This window comes from Varanus komodoensis, unplaced genomic scaffold (genome assembly GCF_004798865.1).
Source record: "Varanus komodoensis strain SLA01 unplaced genomic scaffold, ASM479886v1 scaffold1, whole genome shotgun sequence".
Taxonomy (NCBI): Eukaryota; Metazoa; Chordata; class Lepidosauria; order Squamata; family Varanidae; genus Varanus; species Varanus komodoensis.
Window position 1 is genome coordinate 82,996,413 of NW_025335268.1, and position 15,671 is coordinate 83,012,083.

The 15,671-nt window shown below is 40.2% G+C and overlaps 1 protein-coding gene across 2 annotated transcripts in view; it reads left to right on the top strand.

The window, feature by feature from the left end:
- The window catches only part of LOC123024679 (E3 SUMO-protein ligase ZBED1-like), a 125,155-nt gene that overhangs the window by 26,977 nt on the left and 82,507 nt on the right, over positions 1–15,671 (top strand). For both annotated transcript variants that reach the window (XM_044432721.1, XM_044432729.1), the window contains 2 exons: positions 5,611–5,718; positions 12,326–12,394. In XM_044432721.1, the coding sequence (XP_044288656.1) occupies positions 5,611–5,718; positions 12,326–12,394 (177 nt within the window). The remainder of the gene's footprint in view (positions 1–5,610; positions 5,719–12,325; positions 12,395–15,671) is intronic.

Genomic DNA, 15,671 nt, shown 5'->3' on the forward strand with positions numbered 1-15,671 from the left:
TCTTTAGCCCTTAATATTAAAACCTTTTTAATTTATTTTCAGGACATACAGTAAAAAGAATATAGCAAAGAAGGTGCCAAGAGTCATTCCAGAAATTTGGCATGCAACGTCCACATTTAAACACAGTAATAATAACAAAAGTCTCCATCTGAGCAACTCAATTCTCAATTAGAAATTTATCCAGTCTATAAACTTAGTTATAGCTTACAGCATTGCTTTGGTTTAGAATGGTAATCACAGACATTTATAAAAATTATATTTTCTTTCACAATTATTTAAATGGCTCATAACAAGCCATCTCTGAGTAAATCCTTTAACTGGTCTTCTTCAGCCCTTTTTGGTATAGCTGAGTGTGTAAGGTGGTAAGAATTTAACTTGATCTTGCAGTATGCATACCTGAATGGTAAAAAACCAACAGCTTGATGGCTCTGTTAGTGTTGGAGCCATACAGGCTTGTCTAAGTGTATGCAGGGGACTGCTTTGAGGAGGTTCCCTTTTGTGTTGTAGGCGTTTGTTCTTCTCCCCATATGTCAAAAGCACGGGCAACCCCGGCACCATCTTGTTCCTCTGATCCTTTGTGCTGTGCTCCAACACAAGCCATTTTATCCATTGTTTCAGGGTAGAAGAGGCTGCTCTCATTTGACATTACAAAGATACCTCCCAGCTGTTTTCCCCTGCCTCCTTTCATCCTTGCGTTCAAAGGCAATATTGCTTTGTGCTGAATGCACCTGCGAGCTCAAGGAGATGCGATTTTTTCTCTGAAGAATTTGGTACAGATCGGTTTTAAAGCAACTGGTCCTGCTAATAGAATGTGTGTCAGTTGAAATGGCTCTGTAGTCTACTTACTGACCGATTCGTGTACAACTTCTTAGAATATTTTTAACAGAAATAAAAAGGCCTGCTATAGTATCAGAAAATCCAGGGACTGGAAAGGTTTTTATATACATTTTCTAAAACTGAAACAAAAAAAATCCATGTATTTGTATGCATCCTCCCTGAAAAAAAAAAAAAAAAAGGTTTTCTAAAAAAAATGTATCGTCCCTTTCATTTTTTCTGTCCTCATTCCTGACCTCTTAATATGTGGTCAGTAACCTGTGATGTGTTTCTTGCCTTATAAATCATCTTGATTACCATATGTGGATATAAACAATTTATTTTATATGCAGCTTAACTTCTTATATAGAAGAATTACTTATATTGATTAGAGTTATGATCCATTTACTGTTAATGACTAAGTTTTAAAAAATCCCCTTTGTGCACACACAAATGTCTATAGTTATTAAAGGTGATTCAATAGATCAGCATCGATTTTCAGTCATTTAGACAATATTTTTAATACTTTAGATATGTTTAGATATGTAGATATATGGAAGAAGGTGTGAACAGTCTGCTGATCAAATTGGCAGATGATACTAAAATGGGGGCAGTGGCCACAACTGAGGAGCAGGTACTCTGGATTCAGAAGGATCTGGACAGACTATGGAAGTGGGCAGGAGTGGGCAGGAGAAAAGAGGATGGCATTCAATGTGAATAAGTGCAAGGTCTTGCACTTGAGTCATAAGAACAGGTTAGTGGACAAGTGGCTGGAGAGCAGCACTTATGAAATGGATCTTGGGGTACTGGTGGCTAAGAGGGTGAATGCCACCCTTGGTTGCGAAGCCAGAAGCGTGGCTTCTAGATTGAGAGAGGTATTACTACCACTCCATATAACTCTGGTGTGCCTGCAACTGGAGTATTGTGTTCAGTTCTGGGCCCCTCATTACAGGAAGGATGTAGCCAGGTTGGAGTCAGTGCAGCGTAAGGCCACAAGGATGGTGCCCGGATTGCAGGAAAAGCCGTATGAGGCAAGACTGAGGGAACTGGGTCTTTTCAGCCTGGAGAAGAGGAAACTCCAAGGGATCTGTTGGCAACATATAGGTATGTGAGGGGGGTGTCATGTGGAGTTGGGTAGAGACCTGTTCCCCCTTGCAGAGGAGGGCAGGATGTGCTCCAACAGAGCCAAGCTTAAGGAACCAAGGTTCAATTTAGATGTCAGGAAGCACTTCCTGACAGTTAGGACCCCGAGGGCATGGAATGGACTTCCACGGGAGTTGGTTGAGGCCCCATCGGTGAGGGTGTTCAAGGATAGGCTAGACATGCACATGGTAGGCCTCTTGTGAGCAGAGCCGGCTAGAGCCGGGGGTCACACTAGATGGCCCAGGAGGCCCCTTCTTACTCTCTCTGTTTCTATGTTTTTGGGTTTTTTTTAATTGATATGCAATATTTTTCCTGCCTCTTTTCATGTAGAAGTAGATGGCATTACCTGATTTTTATTTGCACAACAATCCAAGGAGGAAGGTTAAGACAGCCTATTAATCTCATAGAGCATCCAGAGGTGTGCTTTGTCTCTGCTGATCATTTTTCGCCCTGCCAGTTCTCTTGCACAAGCACTGAGTACTTCCAATTACCCTGCAGAAGCAAGACCTATTACTTATGCAAGGGAGATGCAGTATGTTGTAAGCACATCTCTCCTCTTCCCCTTTCCAGCAGGTCAGAGTGAAAGATTTTTAAAATGCAGTCTTTTATTGAGCTAGGCTGGCTTTGCAATACAGAGAAGTTAAAAAAAAAAGATTACAATAAGCATTTGTCAAGATAATGATCTCTTTGCCTGGTGGAATTAGCTCCTGTCCATGTCAGGATTCCAAACTAAATCTGCCCCCTTCCTTTTCTCCCCAGAGGGACTGGGTTCAACCTTGGGGAGATTCATGCTACTTGTGGGCCAGATGGTGGGGCTACTTGACATTACTTATTTTGTCTTCTTGCTTGGTGTGACGGCAAGCCACTGGGCTGATGAACTAACAGCTCTCTCTCTCTGACCCTCCTTGTATTAGTATCGCATCCTGGGTAATCTTGCCTGTTAATCTTGGCATTTCAGTAACGCGTTCTAATCCTGTCTCCTTTTCTTCTAGCTCACCTTCAGAGTCTGAGCATTCTAACTTGGAATGCCGTATAGGAGAAGCAGACCCAATCCTTACATAGCACTTCTTAGGGAAAATCCTGAAATTACTGGAAACTCTCATGTCTGGATGGATGCAGGACAGCAGAGCCTGGGAGGTCTGCCAAATTGCCATCTTCCAGAAACAAGTGTTTCTTACTGTTTCAGGCTTTTCTGGAAAAGCTAAACCACCATTAAATAAGCAACACTTGCACACTGAGTCAGTGGACAGAAAACTTGGGTGCGGGAAGAACTCCGTTTAGTAAGAACTTGAACTAGTTGTACATCTTCTGGCCAGCTCTCTGGCCCTTACACATTGCAGCTTCTTTATGTTTTGAATTAATCCATTTTAATCAGTACTGAAACTGTCTTGATATCCCTGATGATCTTTTCTTGGAAAGGGACAGGGAAAGTGAATTCTCTAGGACCTCTCAGCTTCTTTTAGTATCATGTTGCTGAACTATCCTTCTGAATATATTTTCCTAAAGATACAAACATCTTTGACCGGGATACTGCTGTACGTAGCCCTCTTTGAATATAATAAGTCCTTCCCAGGCTTCCAAATTCACAAACCACAAAGACTTTTAATGTGCCAAGTCTGCCAGAGCTAGCTAAAGCCATCTCTCTTAGAAATGACATATTTCTAGTTTTATCTCTCAGCCTAGGAAGTGAAAAGAAGGATCTTCCTGCCTGTAGATCCTGTGTCTAATTGGTGAACTACACGGGACAGGAAATTGTCTTCCACCCACTTCCAGCCAAACCGAATAAATGAGGGGACACAGTTGATTGCTCTTGGGATCCCCAGTGCATCTTCTGACCAATAAAGAGCTTCACATGACCTCTGCCATGTGAGTCTTTTAATTTAAAAGATTTGGCAAAGGATACAGCAAATTTTGTTTACTGTTTTTATTTTTCAAGCACCTGTTGTTTGTTTATTACATTTCTGTATCACCCAATAACTAAAGATCTTTGGGTAGTTCACAATCCAAGTTATACCAAGATTGCTCTCCTTGTCTCATATTTCTTTAATAAACATACTATAATTAGACCTTAAGTCTGGAGTGTATATCAGAGAGAAACTTTTCAGTCTTCATTTGCCTAGTCTCTTGTTTCACTCCCAAGGTTCTTTGATTTATGCCGACAAAAGAGTAAGAGGAAGCAGGTTTGCTTGCCAGCCTGTATTTAAAAGGTTTCAGTTGGTCATACCCAACATTCTAGGCACAGAACTGGCTTATAGCTCTGCAGTCACTTTTCTTGGTGTCTGAGGCTAAGGGAAAGGGTGGTGGCAGACTCGGATAGGTGGAATTATGTGCAACTCGCCTGACCTGCAGTGCATTTGTGGCATGGGGAAAGACATTCTTCAAAGATACCTTTATCTACGTGGTAAATTTCTGAAGTTCTTCAGGTTGGAAGCACTGTATTTGTGAGCACAAGCTGTTGCTTGAAAGGCTGATTCCAGAAATTGGTGCTGGGGATCTACTATTCGTCTTTATGGCATTTTTGCCTTGCAGTCTCTCCTAGAAATGGGATATCTCAGTCATACTATCTTGACTGCTCAGAAACTGCAGGGAGTTCAAAATGACTAAAGCCAGCAGGCTACTAATGGAGCAGTTATAGCTTGCCATACATTTTTTAATGTTAGTTTCCTCTCCATTTCCAAGCACAGTTCAAAATTCTAGTCCTTACTTTTGAAGTCTTATGTGCTTTGCCATCTGTGTTGCACTGAGGTAATTCTCAAAGACCCTCCTCCCGAGGTTGGGTGGGTGGCCATCAGAGAAGAACATTCTTAATGGTATTTTTCATGTACTGTTATGAATAAAACTGGGGACAGTTCTCTGAAAGCATACCTGGTACACTACATTATTATTTTTCAGCCCTGGGTAAAAAAACCAAAAACCTTTGTATTTTTCTAGGCCTTTTAGAAAGTTTAACTCCTGTTATTTTAGTTGTTGTTTTTATGGATCTTTATAAGGTTGGTGATTATCTTTTTTAATACCATGTTTTACATTTTTGTCATGAATTTAGTGCTGTGTAAATGTCCCTAGAAACATGGTTGAAAGCCAGGTATATATATTTAAAAAGGAAGATAAATAACCATTTTAATGTGGTGATTGTCTATACTGCTTGTACATAGGAGAAGGAGGTTGCATGGTATATTACCATGCAACTGAGCTTTCATGGAATCTTTTGTTAAAATTAATAGATATGATGGAGAATCCACAACTGATTTCTGTCTATCTGACATGCAGATTCTACAGCTGGCTTATTCCAAGTCTGCATAGATTCTGCAGAGGGTTTGTTTTGTTTTTGTTTTTCCTGTAATTTTAACATACATTCAGTCATAGAAAAATACAAAAATATAAAAATTACTGAAAATGAGCATTTCTTCCCATAGACCGAAATGTGAAAATGCTTATGGGAGATAGGAATTTGTGCAAGTGCAAATTTGTGCAAATGCATAGGAATACATTGGCGCAAAATCCATTTCAATCACTGAACAAATGAGAACAAAAGGTACCTAAAAACATGAAATGCAGATGGAACAGATTTAACAAGCTCCACATCACTAGATGAATACCGTAAGTCTTAACTTGTAGCAAATTTGATATTAACGTGAATTACTTTTCTCTTTTCAGTTTTTCCTCTTCAAAATGGGAATGTTGCCATAGTAACTGGAGGCACTGACGGCATTGGTTTCCATACTGTGAAGCATTTGGCAAGACTTGGCATGCATGTTGTAATAGGTATTGTAGTTATTACATTTATATAAATGTTTGCTAACATTGTGATGGTACTGACTTTTATTATCTTAGTTACATTTGTATCCTATCCTTCCTGCAAGGAGTTTTGAGCAGTGTTCCAAACTCTCAGAAGTAGATTAGGACACTCAGTAGTAATAAAACAAGGTAAAATCTAGCATCATCATCTTTAAAAGCACTGCAAGGAATAAATAGCTTATGTCCACCGGGATTTTCATCCCGGTGTTACAGCAGCTGAATCTGCTAAGCTACCCAGACTGCAGCTAGTCCAATGTGTTCCAGGTAGTACAACTCAACTCAAGCGACACTCTTAGCTTTGAAATGCCAGCAAGGGGGAACAGCCAGCTGGGCCAGGGAGGTGATCAGCAAATTTTTATGAGAGGGGGAGCTCTCCTACTACCTCAAATTGTTGATGGTGAGCTACTCTTGAAAAAATCCTTTCTGGACCCAGGAGACCCAAAAAACCTCAGTGGTGAATGTTCCCATCCTGGGCAAGGCCCTTCAGTGGGTGGTTTCCAACCAGCTCCAGGCACTCTTGAATGAGACTGATAATCTGGAACCATTTCAGTGGGAGTTCAGTCCAGATTGTAGCCCACCCTATATGATGACCTACATTGAAAGAGATACAGGGAGAGTGTGACCTTATTCCCGCTCCTGGATCTATGTGGGGCTGCCTTGAAGACTCTTCAGAAGCTGTAGTTTGTACAAAAGGAAGCAGACTGATTAATAACTGGGACAAGAAAGTTGGAACACGTAACACCAAGTCGGGCCTGCTTGTATTGGCTACATGTATGCTTCTGAGCCTGATTCAAGGTGAGGGTTCTAACCTATACTGCCTTACATGTCTTGGGACTGTAACAGTGGACAGAGTGCCTCTCCCAACCTGAGTCCATCTGGACACTTTGGTCAACATCTACACCTTCCTCTGAATGCTGCCTCTGAGGCTGACAACAAGAGACAGGATCGTCTTAGTGCTGGCCCCCCAGTTATGGAACGATCTCTTCACTGAAACTTGCCCAGGACCAACTCCATCATATTTTAGGGCAAATCTAAGACTGCCCACTTGTCTTAGGCATTTTTAAGGGCCCCCTGTGCCAGTTGTTTTTAACAAGTCTGTACTGGTATTATTTTGGCTGTTGAATTTGTATATTGAACCACTGAATACTCTTTTTACTGTGTTGTGTTCTGAGAATTGCTTTGAACTATCCCGGGAGCTTCAGCAATTAGGTACTATAGTAATTAAATAAATGGATAAATAAAATGCACTGAAGTTACAGCAATTTACAAGGATTGGGAGGGCTGTGAGTGGGGAAAGAAATTCTGCTTCCACATCTAACTCTGCTTTTGAGTTAGGCATCTTGAACACAGCTTGATTTGTTAGGTGCAAGGTTCTTTGCTAGGTGCAGACTTCTTTTTACTTGGAGAAGGAAGAATATTTGTTCTGTATATAGAAAAGATCTTGCCCACGGAACAGTTGAAGATATAAAAGGGTTGGATAGGCTTGAATCCCTTGTTTAAATAAAGAATTGCTTGTTTTGTTGCAGTAGAGCTGCCAATTCTTCTGGAATTGATGATAAAGCTAATTGGCATTTTTGAAGAAGGATAAATTGGAGGGAGCATGAGGCCAGTTGATTCAATATAGGAGTATGTATATAATATATACCTTGCAGGAAGTGTTCAAGAAAGTAACTGGACTAGTTAGAATGCTTTCTTTCCACTCCACATTTCTCTTACTTATTCAGATGCTTCCAGATAATTCTATATTGAAATGTGCATTCCTATCAGTTGTTGAAATCTTCCAATGCTCCTTCTCATAATTCTCTGACAGAAATTCTTCGTTGACAGGTTTGTTTAATGTCACTCCAGTAAACTGGGTGTTTTCTTTTTCCGTCTGGAGCAGAGTCCCATAACTAGCTCCGGAGCGTTCCTTGTGTTGTCAAAAGTTCTTAGTGTGGGATGCACCATTGATTAATGTGTTATCTTGATCACTTGGCAAGGCATGCCTATTCCATCTGTTCCAGGCTTAATGTATGCAATATGGTTCTGCTGGCTTGCATCACTGGTTGCCACATAAGTACCATGGCCTTTCTTAGCAGCTGCAGGCATAAAAAGAAGGGGGAGACTGGGGATTTTGAGTAGACTATTGAGAGATGGGAGCATCTCTCTGGTCTTTGGTTTTTTGGAAGCTCATTATGGGTAACAAAAATGACAAACATTAAGTGTATTCTTGCACTGTTTTGCATTAAACTTTGAGCTGAGTCTTATGGGTATATCAGCTAATATAATTGTAAAATAGCCATTGGAACGTCAGTTGTCTCAGCCTAGTCTTGTTTTAGCTATTTCAAGATGCCTGTGTTTTTAAGGAAATGGCTGGCCTTGCTTCATGTCTGTTTTGGTTAGTCATAAAATGTTCAATCCTAGCGACTTGGATAAGCAAAGTATCTCTTCTTTTCCTTCCAGGTAATATTAGACTTGGCAGGCTGTATCATCTGATAGACAATACATTGCTTTGCATGTCTTCTAAATGTTTTTATATAAGTTTCCCTGCTGTGTCTGCCCTTTGGGAGATAAAATGTTATTTTTATTATCTTTCCCCAGCTATTTACCACAGTAAGATTAGAAAAAATGTGGCTTTTAAACTGTATCAGGTGATTTTATGTGACTGTGATCACATATCTTTGTCAAAACTCTGCTGCAAATAATTGCACACACATAACTGTCTCTGTTATCTAATGTAAATAGTAAAACTCTTGGGCATTTTCCACCTTAGTCCTTAGCATTTTGATAGATCGTAGTTTTCTTATTTGTTGACCAAATACAATTCTCTACAAAGGAGGTTTCTCAAAAAATGATGAAGCTATGAAATTTTGATAATGAGGCTCTCATTTGTCTTGGAAAGCCCATTGAGAAAATGGAACTTTTTGATTGGGTTTAGCTTTGGATAGGGATTTGCACAGACATGAGGCTGTGTGGTGCAAACATGATTTTGTACCATGAAGTACAAAATTGGACAATTTTGTGGCAATGCATTTTTGTGCAAACACCAGACTTCACGAGGATCTCTGTTTCCCCATGCAATTCCTTTGAACAGGTTTGTTTGATTCTTTACCTCATCAACTTATGGGTAGCTGTGAAGTCATTGAGTATTATTTCTTCTCTGATTGCTGCTGAAGAATTTTTTTACAGACTAATAGGATATCCTGGAAGAAAAATGCTGCTCCTATAGGTCTTTTAGCATTGTACTGAATGCTGGTTTAACATAATACCTGTTACTTCAGTGGATTTTCTCTATGTAGGACTAGCATTAAATACCATCCCTGGTGTGATTTTTCTTCTACCCTCTCCCCTATGCCACATGGTACAATACTTTTGGAACCTGAGAAGATTGTTTACAAAGCATATTATACATGGTGGGGAAATGCTGCTGCTTGGAGAGGAAAAAATTTTAAAAAATCATGGGGCATATCTAAATCCTTTGGTATACTTAATGTGGCTGCTGTTATCCTGCATTGAGTTATAAAGGATCAGGCAGAAATGCCATGTTCTGGTCTCAGCACAACTGGGTTGCGTATTCACATCTAGTCCATATGTTCATGTGAACCTTCAACTGTATTAACAGCAGTACTTGAACAGCAAGCAGCTGATAAATGCAAAGGAAAAAGTAACTGCTGAAGGAGGATTAAAGGAGATTCAAGTAGGCTGAACAAAAAGAAATGGCATTGATGAATAAAAAGACAGTGCAAAGCCAGGCATTCCAGACGGCAACTCGGTGCAACAGCAGAGAACCCGGCCAAAAGAAGCTTGCATCTACAGCCATCCGCACTAATGGTCTACAGGAACTAGTTCCTAGGAACAGCCAGTCAGCACATGATACCAGATGGCCATGGCTGATGCATTGCTGAATCTGTGAAGGGCTAATTGTCATTCCAATCAGAAAAAACGAGGGGCCAGTATGACAAATAGCACCATGCGTAATTCTGTATTCCATTTTATGTGTTACTTTATTTAAAGTTTATATAACTGTGTGATTCTGTATTCCATTTTATGTGTTACTTTATTATTTAAAGTTTTTTAAAGCTATGCTTCAGCCACAAAAGGCTTCCAAGGTGTCTTCAGTCATCTACTTTGCTGGCCCAGTGAAGATGTAATGGTGCAAATTTATTCACAATGGCCAAGCGATCACATGCAGGGTCATGTAATTCTTTCCGTTTCTTATCTGGTTGGTCTTTGCTTGCTTTAAGCGTGGTATTGCAAAGGAAACAAGGAAAAAAATTCACACAGGAGGAGGAAGGAAAGAAGGTCCCTGAGTTCTCAGCATTGGTTAAGAAATTAGTATTTCCTTCTCTACTCTGGAGTGCTGAACTATAGAATTCCACAAACTGATAATGCAAGAATGGAAGTCACAGATACCTTTTCCTCCATTGTGTATGCCTGATAAGAAATCACTTGCTTTGTCTTGCCCCTCCTTGAAATATGAAGCTTGGTGGGTATTCAATGCATTTCTGTGATTAACCATTACCCAGCATCAGGCATAGAATATCAGTGCTTAAGAAAAACAAAACCAGCAGATTTTAGAAGAGAGGAGACCATATTCTTTTAAAACCTTAAGTATATAAAGTAACATTTTAAAGGTTTTTGACAAATGCCCATAATTGTCACTATACTATATGTGACCTGGATGGAATAAATATTCAGAGATTAAATTACATGCTGGAGGTTTGGTGAAGTGCTCACTCTGCAGCAGCCTACAGAAGAGATGGGAAAACAGGATGACTTGAAAATCTTGCAATGTGTGCTGCAGAATTTGCTTTTCCCCCAGCATGGCTTTATCTACTGCTGTGACACACATTAATTCCAGGCTGTAGAAACTCACTCTGACTGAAAAAGTGAGGAGTCTTGATCTCATGCCCATAGCTTCTTTTAAGAGAACTCCATGGATATGTCAGCTTTACTGGAGGGTTTGTTTGTTGACACTGCATCTATTTCTAGAGATTAGGATCAAACTGGATGTTTGTGCTAAGTAACTCTCGATGGTTTGTGAAGGAAAACCACATAATATGAGTTTTTTAAACTATCATCTTTTTCTACTCCCATGGCAAAGGGCAATCAGCCTGCCAGTGTGCATGCAATAAAACAGTTGATTTAATAGATGCATGGCTGATTTCAGGCCACTGTTTGTGTCAGGGGTTCATGCTGAAATAAAGCTCTCCGCTTTCATGATTTTAAAAGCCTATAAGACAGTTAGTTTAAAATGCTTACATAAATTTGTACTTGGGTTTGAGAGCCTAAAAGAGTATAACAAAAAGAAATTATAATGAATCAACCGGTTGCAAATTCTCTGCAGAATCAGTGCACGGAAAATAACGGCTGCCTCTTGCATTCATGGCCATGCCTCACGCTGCTGCACAATGGTCGGGATCCAAGAGCTATTTTTCAAACATGTGGCAAGCGAGGAACGGTGGTTACAAAAGTCTGGTGAGGTGGGGAAAGTGGAACTAGCAACTTGCATGCTGGCTTATAACCTGTCCATATTCTTGCGGGAGGCAATCTTATCATGTAGTCTTGGGGACCTTGCATTGTTCCCCACATTCTTGTATATGTGGACAGACAGAACACCTGAGCAGCATGTGGTATCCCAATGGAGCAGGTGTGGACACAGCCAGCCAACTACGGAAAGCCTGTGCCTTATGCACTGAGCGAAATGCAACAAACATTTTATGAATGCTGATAAATATGTTGTTACTATTTTTTCTAATTTAAGGAGACTCAGAGCCCCTTTTAATCTGTTACATGGATTTTCCTGTTCTTCTGAGTCTTTAAAAAAATATTGTAAAGGTTCCAATGTGTATATATAATTCTCTACAATATTTCCCTGTATTCCTTTCCTGTACAGTGATTGAGTGCAGAACTCACCTATCTGAAATGTAGAACTACGTTTTAACTATGCTCAACAACTTTGTTTCAGATGTGTCAGTCTTTTAAGTCACAGCATCGCATTGCAGTGCATTCAGGGCTTTAACTGCATCTCCTTTAAAATGGGTGCAGAGGCTGAGCTGCTACTGAAATTTCAAATAGAGGCTTCTAGTATAAATGTACATACCAAGTTTCACCCATTATCTTAGTGTTCGAGAAAAGGAGATAGTGTGTTACAATTTCCACTGCACTGTTTTCCTGACTTCTTTGATAATAGACATGTCATTGAGCCGATAGCTAAATGCACAACCTGTATTTGTGTCCTGAACTACTTGTCAGTTTTCATTGCTACATCTCATGTTCAGGGGAGACACTGTGCTTTCAAGCAAAATACAAAATACGAAAAGAACAAAAACCAAAGTCATTGCATTCAGTCAATGCAGGTTATATATATATATATATATATATATATGTATGTATGTATGTATGTATGTATTGTAAAGGGTCTCACCCATTTCTAGCTCTTTTTCAATTGCATCTCTCATCCTTTACTTAAAAATGTAATATGAGGCTTTGGCTTTCAATTACTTTTGGAGAATTTAGTGCTTCACTGTAAGTTTGCATTCTGATATATTGAGAGTTATTCATATTATTTTTCTCTATTTTGCTTTTATAATAGCTGGAAACGAGGAAAACAAAGGCCAAGAAACTGTGATGAAAATAAAAGAAGAAATTTTGAATGCAAAAGGTATTTCTAGATTTCTTTCTCAAGTGTATAAAACAAGCTCAGCAATTTATTTTTCCTCTTGAGTTATGTATGTACATTTTAAAAATAAGTTTATTGTATTGTTGCAAAAACTGGGTATACTTAAAAACTGGTTATCATTTCAGTGTAATATTTTGGACAGTTCTTTCCTTCACTCCCCATTTTGGGTAGAAGAATAACGAAAATCTCTGCTGGAAGCCTTAAACAACCCAGGGTTGTCAGAGAAATCTGCAGTGGATTCCAATGAGTAGGGATTTCAATGAATCTGACCTGCACATTTGAAAGTAGAACAGTTTAAAAAAGGATCATGTGGACTTGTGGACAGCTTTAGAAACATTTTGGTATAAATACAGAAATGTGCATACCTGTGTTTACCCAAACTAAAGAGAATTTTCATACATCCCTAATATAATCCAATTCAGATGACAAAATGAACAGATGACAAAATGAACGACTAATAGAATCATAAAATACTAGGGTTGGAAGTGTTGGTTACCAGTGTTGGTCTTTGACTGTTCAACCTTCTTTTCTAGTACTTAAAGAATAAAAGAGGTTTGGGTTTAGCAGCACTTGCAAAGGAACCAGATCTGGGATGTAATTCCAGCTGCAAAATGCAGGATTCCTTGGAGGCAAATTCAGATGCAGACAGATTCGGATGCTGATTTAAGGCCTGTCTTGGCTATTGAATATAAGAAAGATGAGGGCTCAGTTCTGCCTGATTTCTCTAGGGGCTGGAACAGTTTGATACACTTGGCCAGCTGCAAGATTTAGCCTTTAGAGCAGTGCTTGAAAGCCAGGTTCCCAAGAGACGTTCTGTGGGGGAAAAGGAGGTCAGAGGCTTGGCCGAAGAGAGGAGAAGCCTAGGCCTGTCAGCTTATTTATTTAATTTTTCATTCACCTTTTACCAATGATTACAGTCTAGGTAGCTTGAAACATTAACACATCCCATTAAAATGCAATAAAACTTAATTACAGAAAGCATTCTAAGCCTCATCTAACCCACCAGAACAATTACAGGTTAAAGGTCTTCTGGAATACAGTAGTCTTTGCCTGCTGGTGGAAGGGCATACTTTACTTTTGTGCCACAATAAAAAAAATCCATAATTCAAAGTTAGAAAGGAAAGGTAAATACGTAAGATAGTAAATCATGGGAACCGGTAAAATGTCCACTACAGAACATTGTGGAAGAAGACTTCACAGTGAAATGTGTGCAGGGAACCTGGAATGAAAGCAACTAAAGTCCAGCAGGTAAATAGACGCCACAGAAAGCTTGGGCCCAGTTTGCAATCTGAGATGTCAGCAGGAGCAGAGTGGAGCTCTTTGAATGTACTGACAAGCAGCATCTAACAGAGCACTCTCTTCTAGTAGTTGATAAACAAGGGATATAATCTCACCTGTTTCCTTTGTAGAGAATGAGTTGTATCAGGATTGGCTTTGCAGAGGAAGGTCTTGCCTGGAGTCCTTCTGCCTTCTCTTTGCTCTATAGTTATCTTGGCTTTATCTTAATGACAAGTTTAAAAAAGAGGCAGAGTCCTTTTGTAAAAGGAAAAAGTGTTAGGGAAGCAGAAAGTGGTATATAAACTGTGCTAGAAGAGGCTTAAAGATCAATTTCAGTGGTTTCGCTCACATCCTTTTTTGCTTGGTTGAGCTTTTTTTTACCTCCGTGGCTTCTTCCCACTGTTGCATGCAGCTTGCCCTTGTACCCTGGGCTGTCCTTCTCTAGTACAGTTGCAATTGTTCACAATTGAATCCATTCCCGTTTACTCCAGTCTTTTACTGTGAACCAGCTGTTTCCAGCTGGGCCAACAGTGCAACATATTCTTCTTTCTCCAGGTTTTATGGGTCAGTCCATAAAGAGAGATCAGGTGATCTTACACAGCCCATGAGATTCTGGGTTCCCTTTTTCTGATCAGATCCTACAGCAGGTGTGATGCTAACAGTGATACAGAAGAAGGCATGTGGAGGCTATGAGAAAGGCGACTAAGTGTCTGGTGAATTGCATGGCCCAATTTGGATACTCTATAGATTGCTGCTTTCTACTGTAGAAAGCGACATTTGGTTTGCACCTGCTTTTTGTGCAAGAGTATAAATTTAATTTATACTAATTTACACAGACTATAAATTAGCACAGTAGTGGGAATATGCAAGTAGAATGTTAGTTCAGAACAAAAATAGGGTGAGGCCCAGTTCCACCGGGTCCTCCGCGCACCAGGTGATGTCTGCAGGTGTGGCTGTGCACATTGGCTTTGTCACCCACCCACTGGTTTTGTGCTTCTCCGTGCTGAGAGAGGCAAGGGCATTTGTCAGCACCAGGAACAGCGTCTTCTCCCTGTGCCTGCTGAGTCAGGCACCTTCTCTGTTCCTGTCGGGTGTCCAGAGGTACATGAAGGATGACTAAGCTGCACTGGGTGCAGTGGGTCTCTGCAGCACCAGCAAGGAGGTCTGGCTTTTCATGGCACCTGCCATGCTGACAGGAATGACATGTGAACAGACGTCTCTGGCATCGAGAGGGGAGGCTCCTACCAGTTTTGGTGAAGTTGGGTACCTCATCTGCATGCTTTTGCTGTCGCCATAAGCAGTTGTGAGAGGAGTGCCAAGGATGCAGCGGTCAGCATAAGAAAGAAGTGGCTGCTCCTCTAGCTCTGGCCAGATCCTTGGTTTTGAGCTGTGCATGTTGTCATCATGAGGAACTGTGCTGAGCCATGGCTTCTGGATGAACCCAAGGAACCCCATAATCCAGTCGTTGGACCTCCATAGGTTGGATTAGGCCTGAGGGCTGGAGGTTCCACATGCCTGCTGTAAAGGTACAGTATGTGATCATAATTAGAGTTGAGTCTGTGAATCAGAACAGAGCCTTTTCTTAGGTTTAAATTGCCTGGGAAAGATCAGCCTGCTGTATTGTATAAGAGTGAGACAAGGGTGGCATTTAGCTTCCATGCATTGGGAAGATGCTTTCAAACCATGAGAGAAGAACCTATTTCCTTTGTAATGCAGGGAGGACAAACTGTTTGCAGAGTGAAATAGCAATTATGACAAGCTGGCAGGGAACAGAAGAGGAGTGTGTCAGTAAGCAAATCCTGATAGGATTGTTGTCGATCCTTTTTAAAATAACTTGTCTTAGACCTATTTTTGAACAAGTTTATGCTTCTAAATCTATTTGTGTAGAAAGGCTGGCAAAGGATACGTCGTTAACCAGAAGGCCTTTTCAAAAAGTTATCTTCCAATTTCAGATAATGTCTCTGCTGATGCTTGTGCTGTA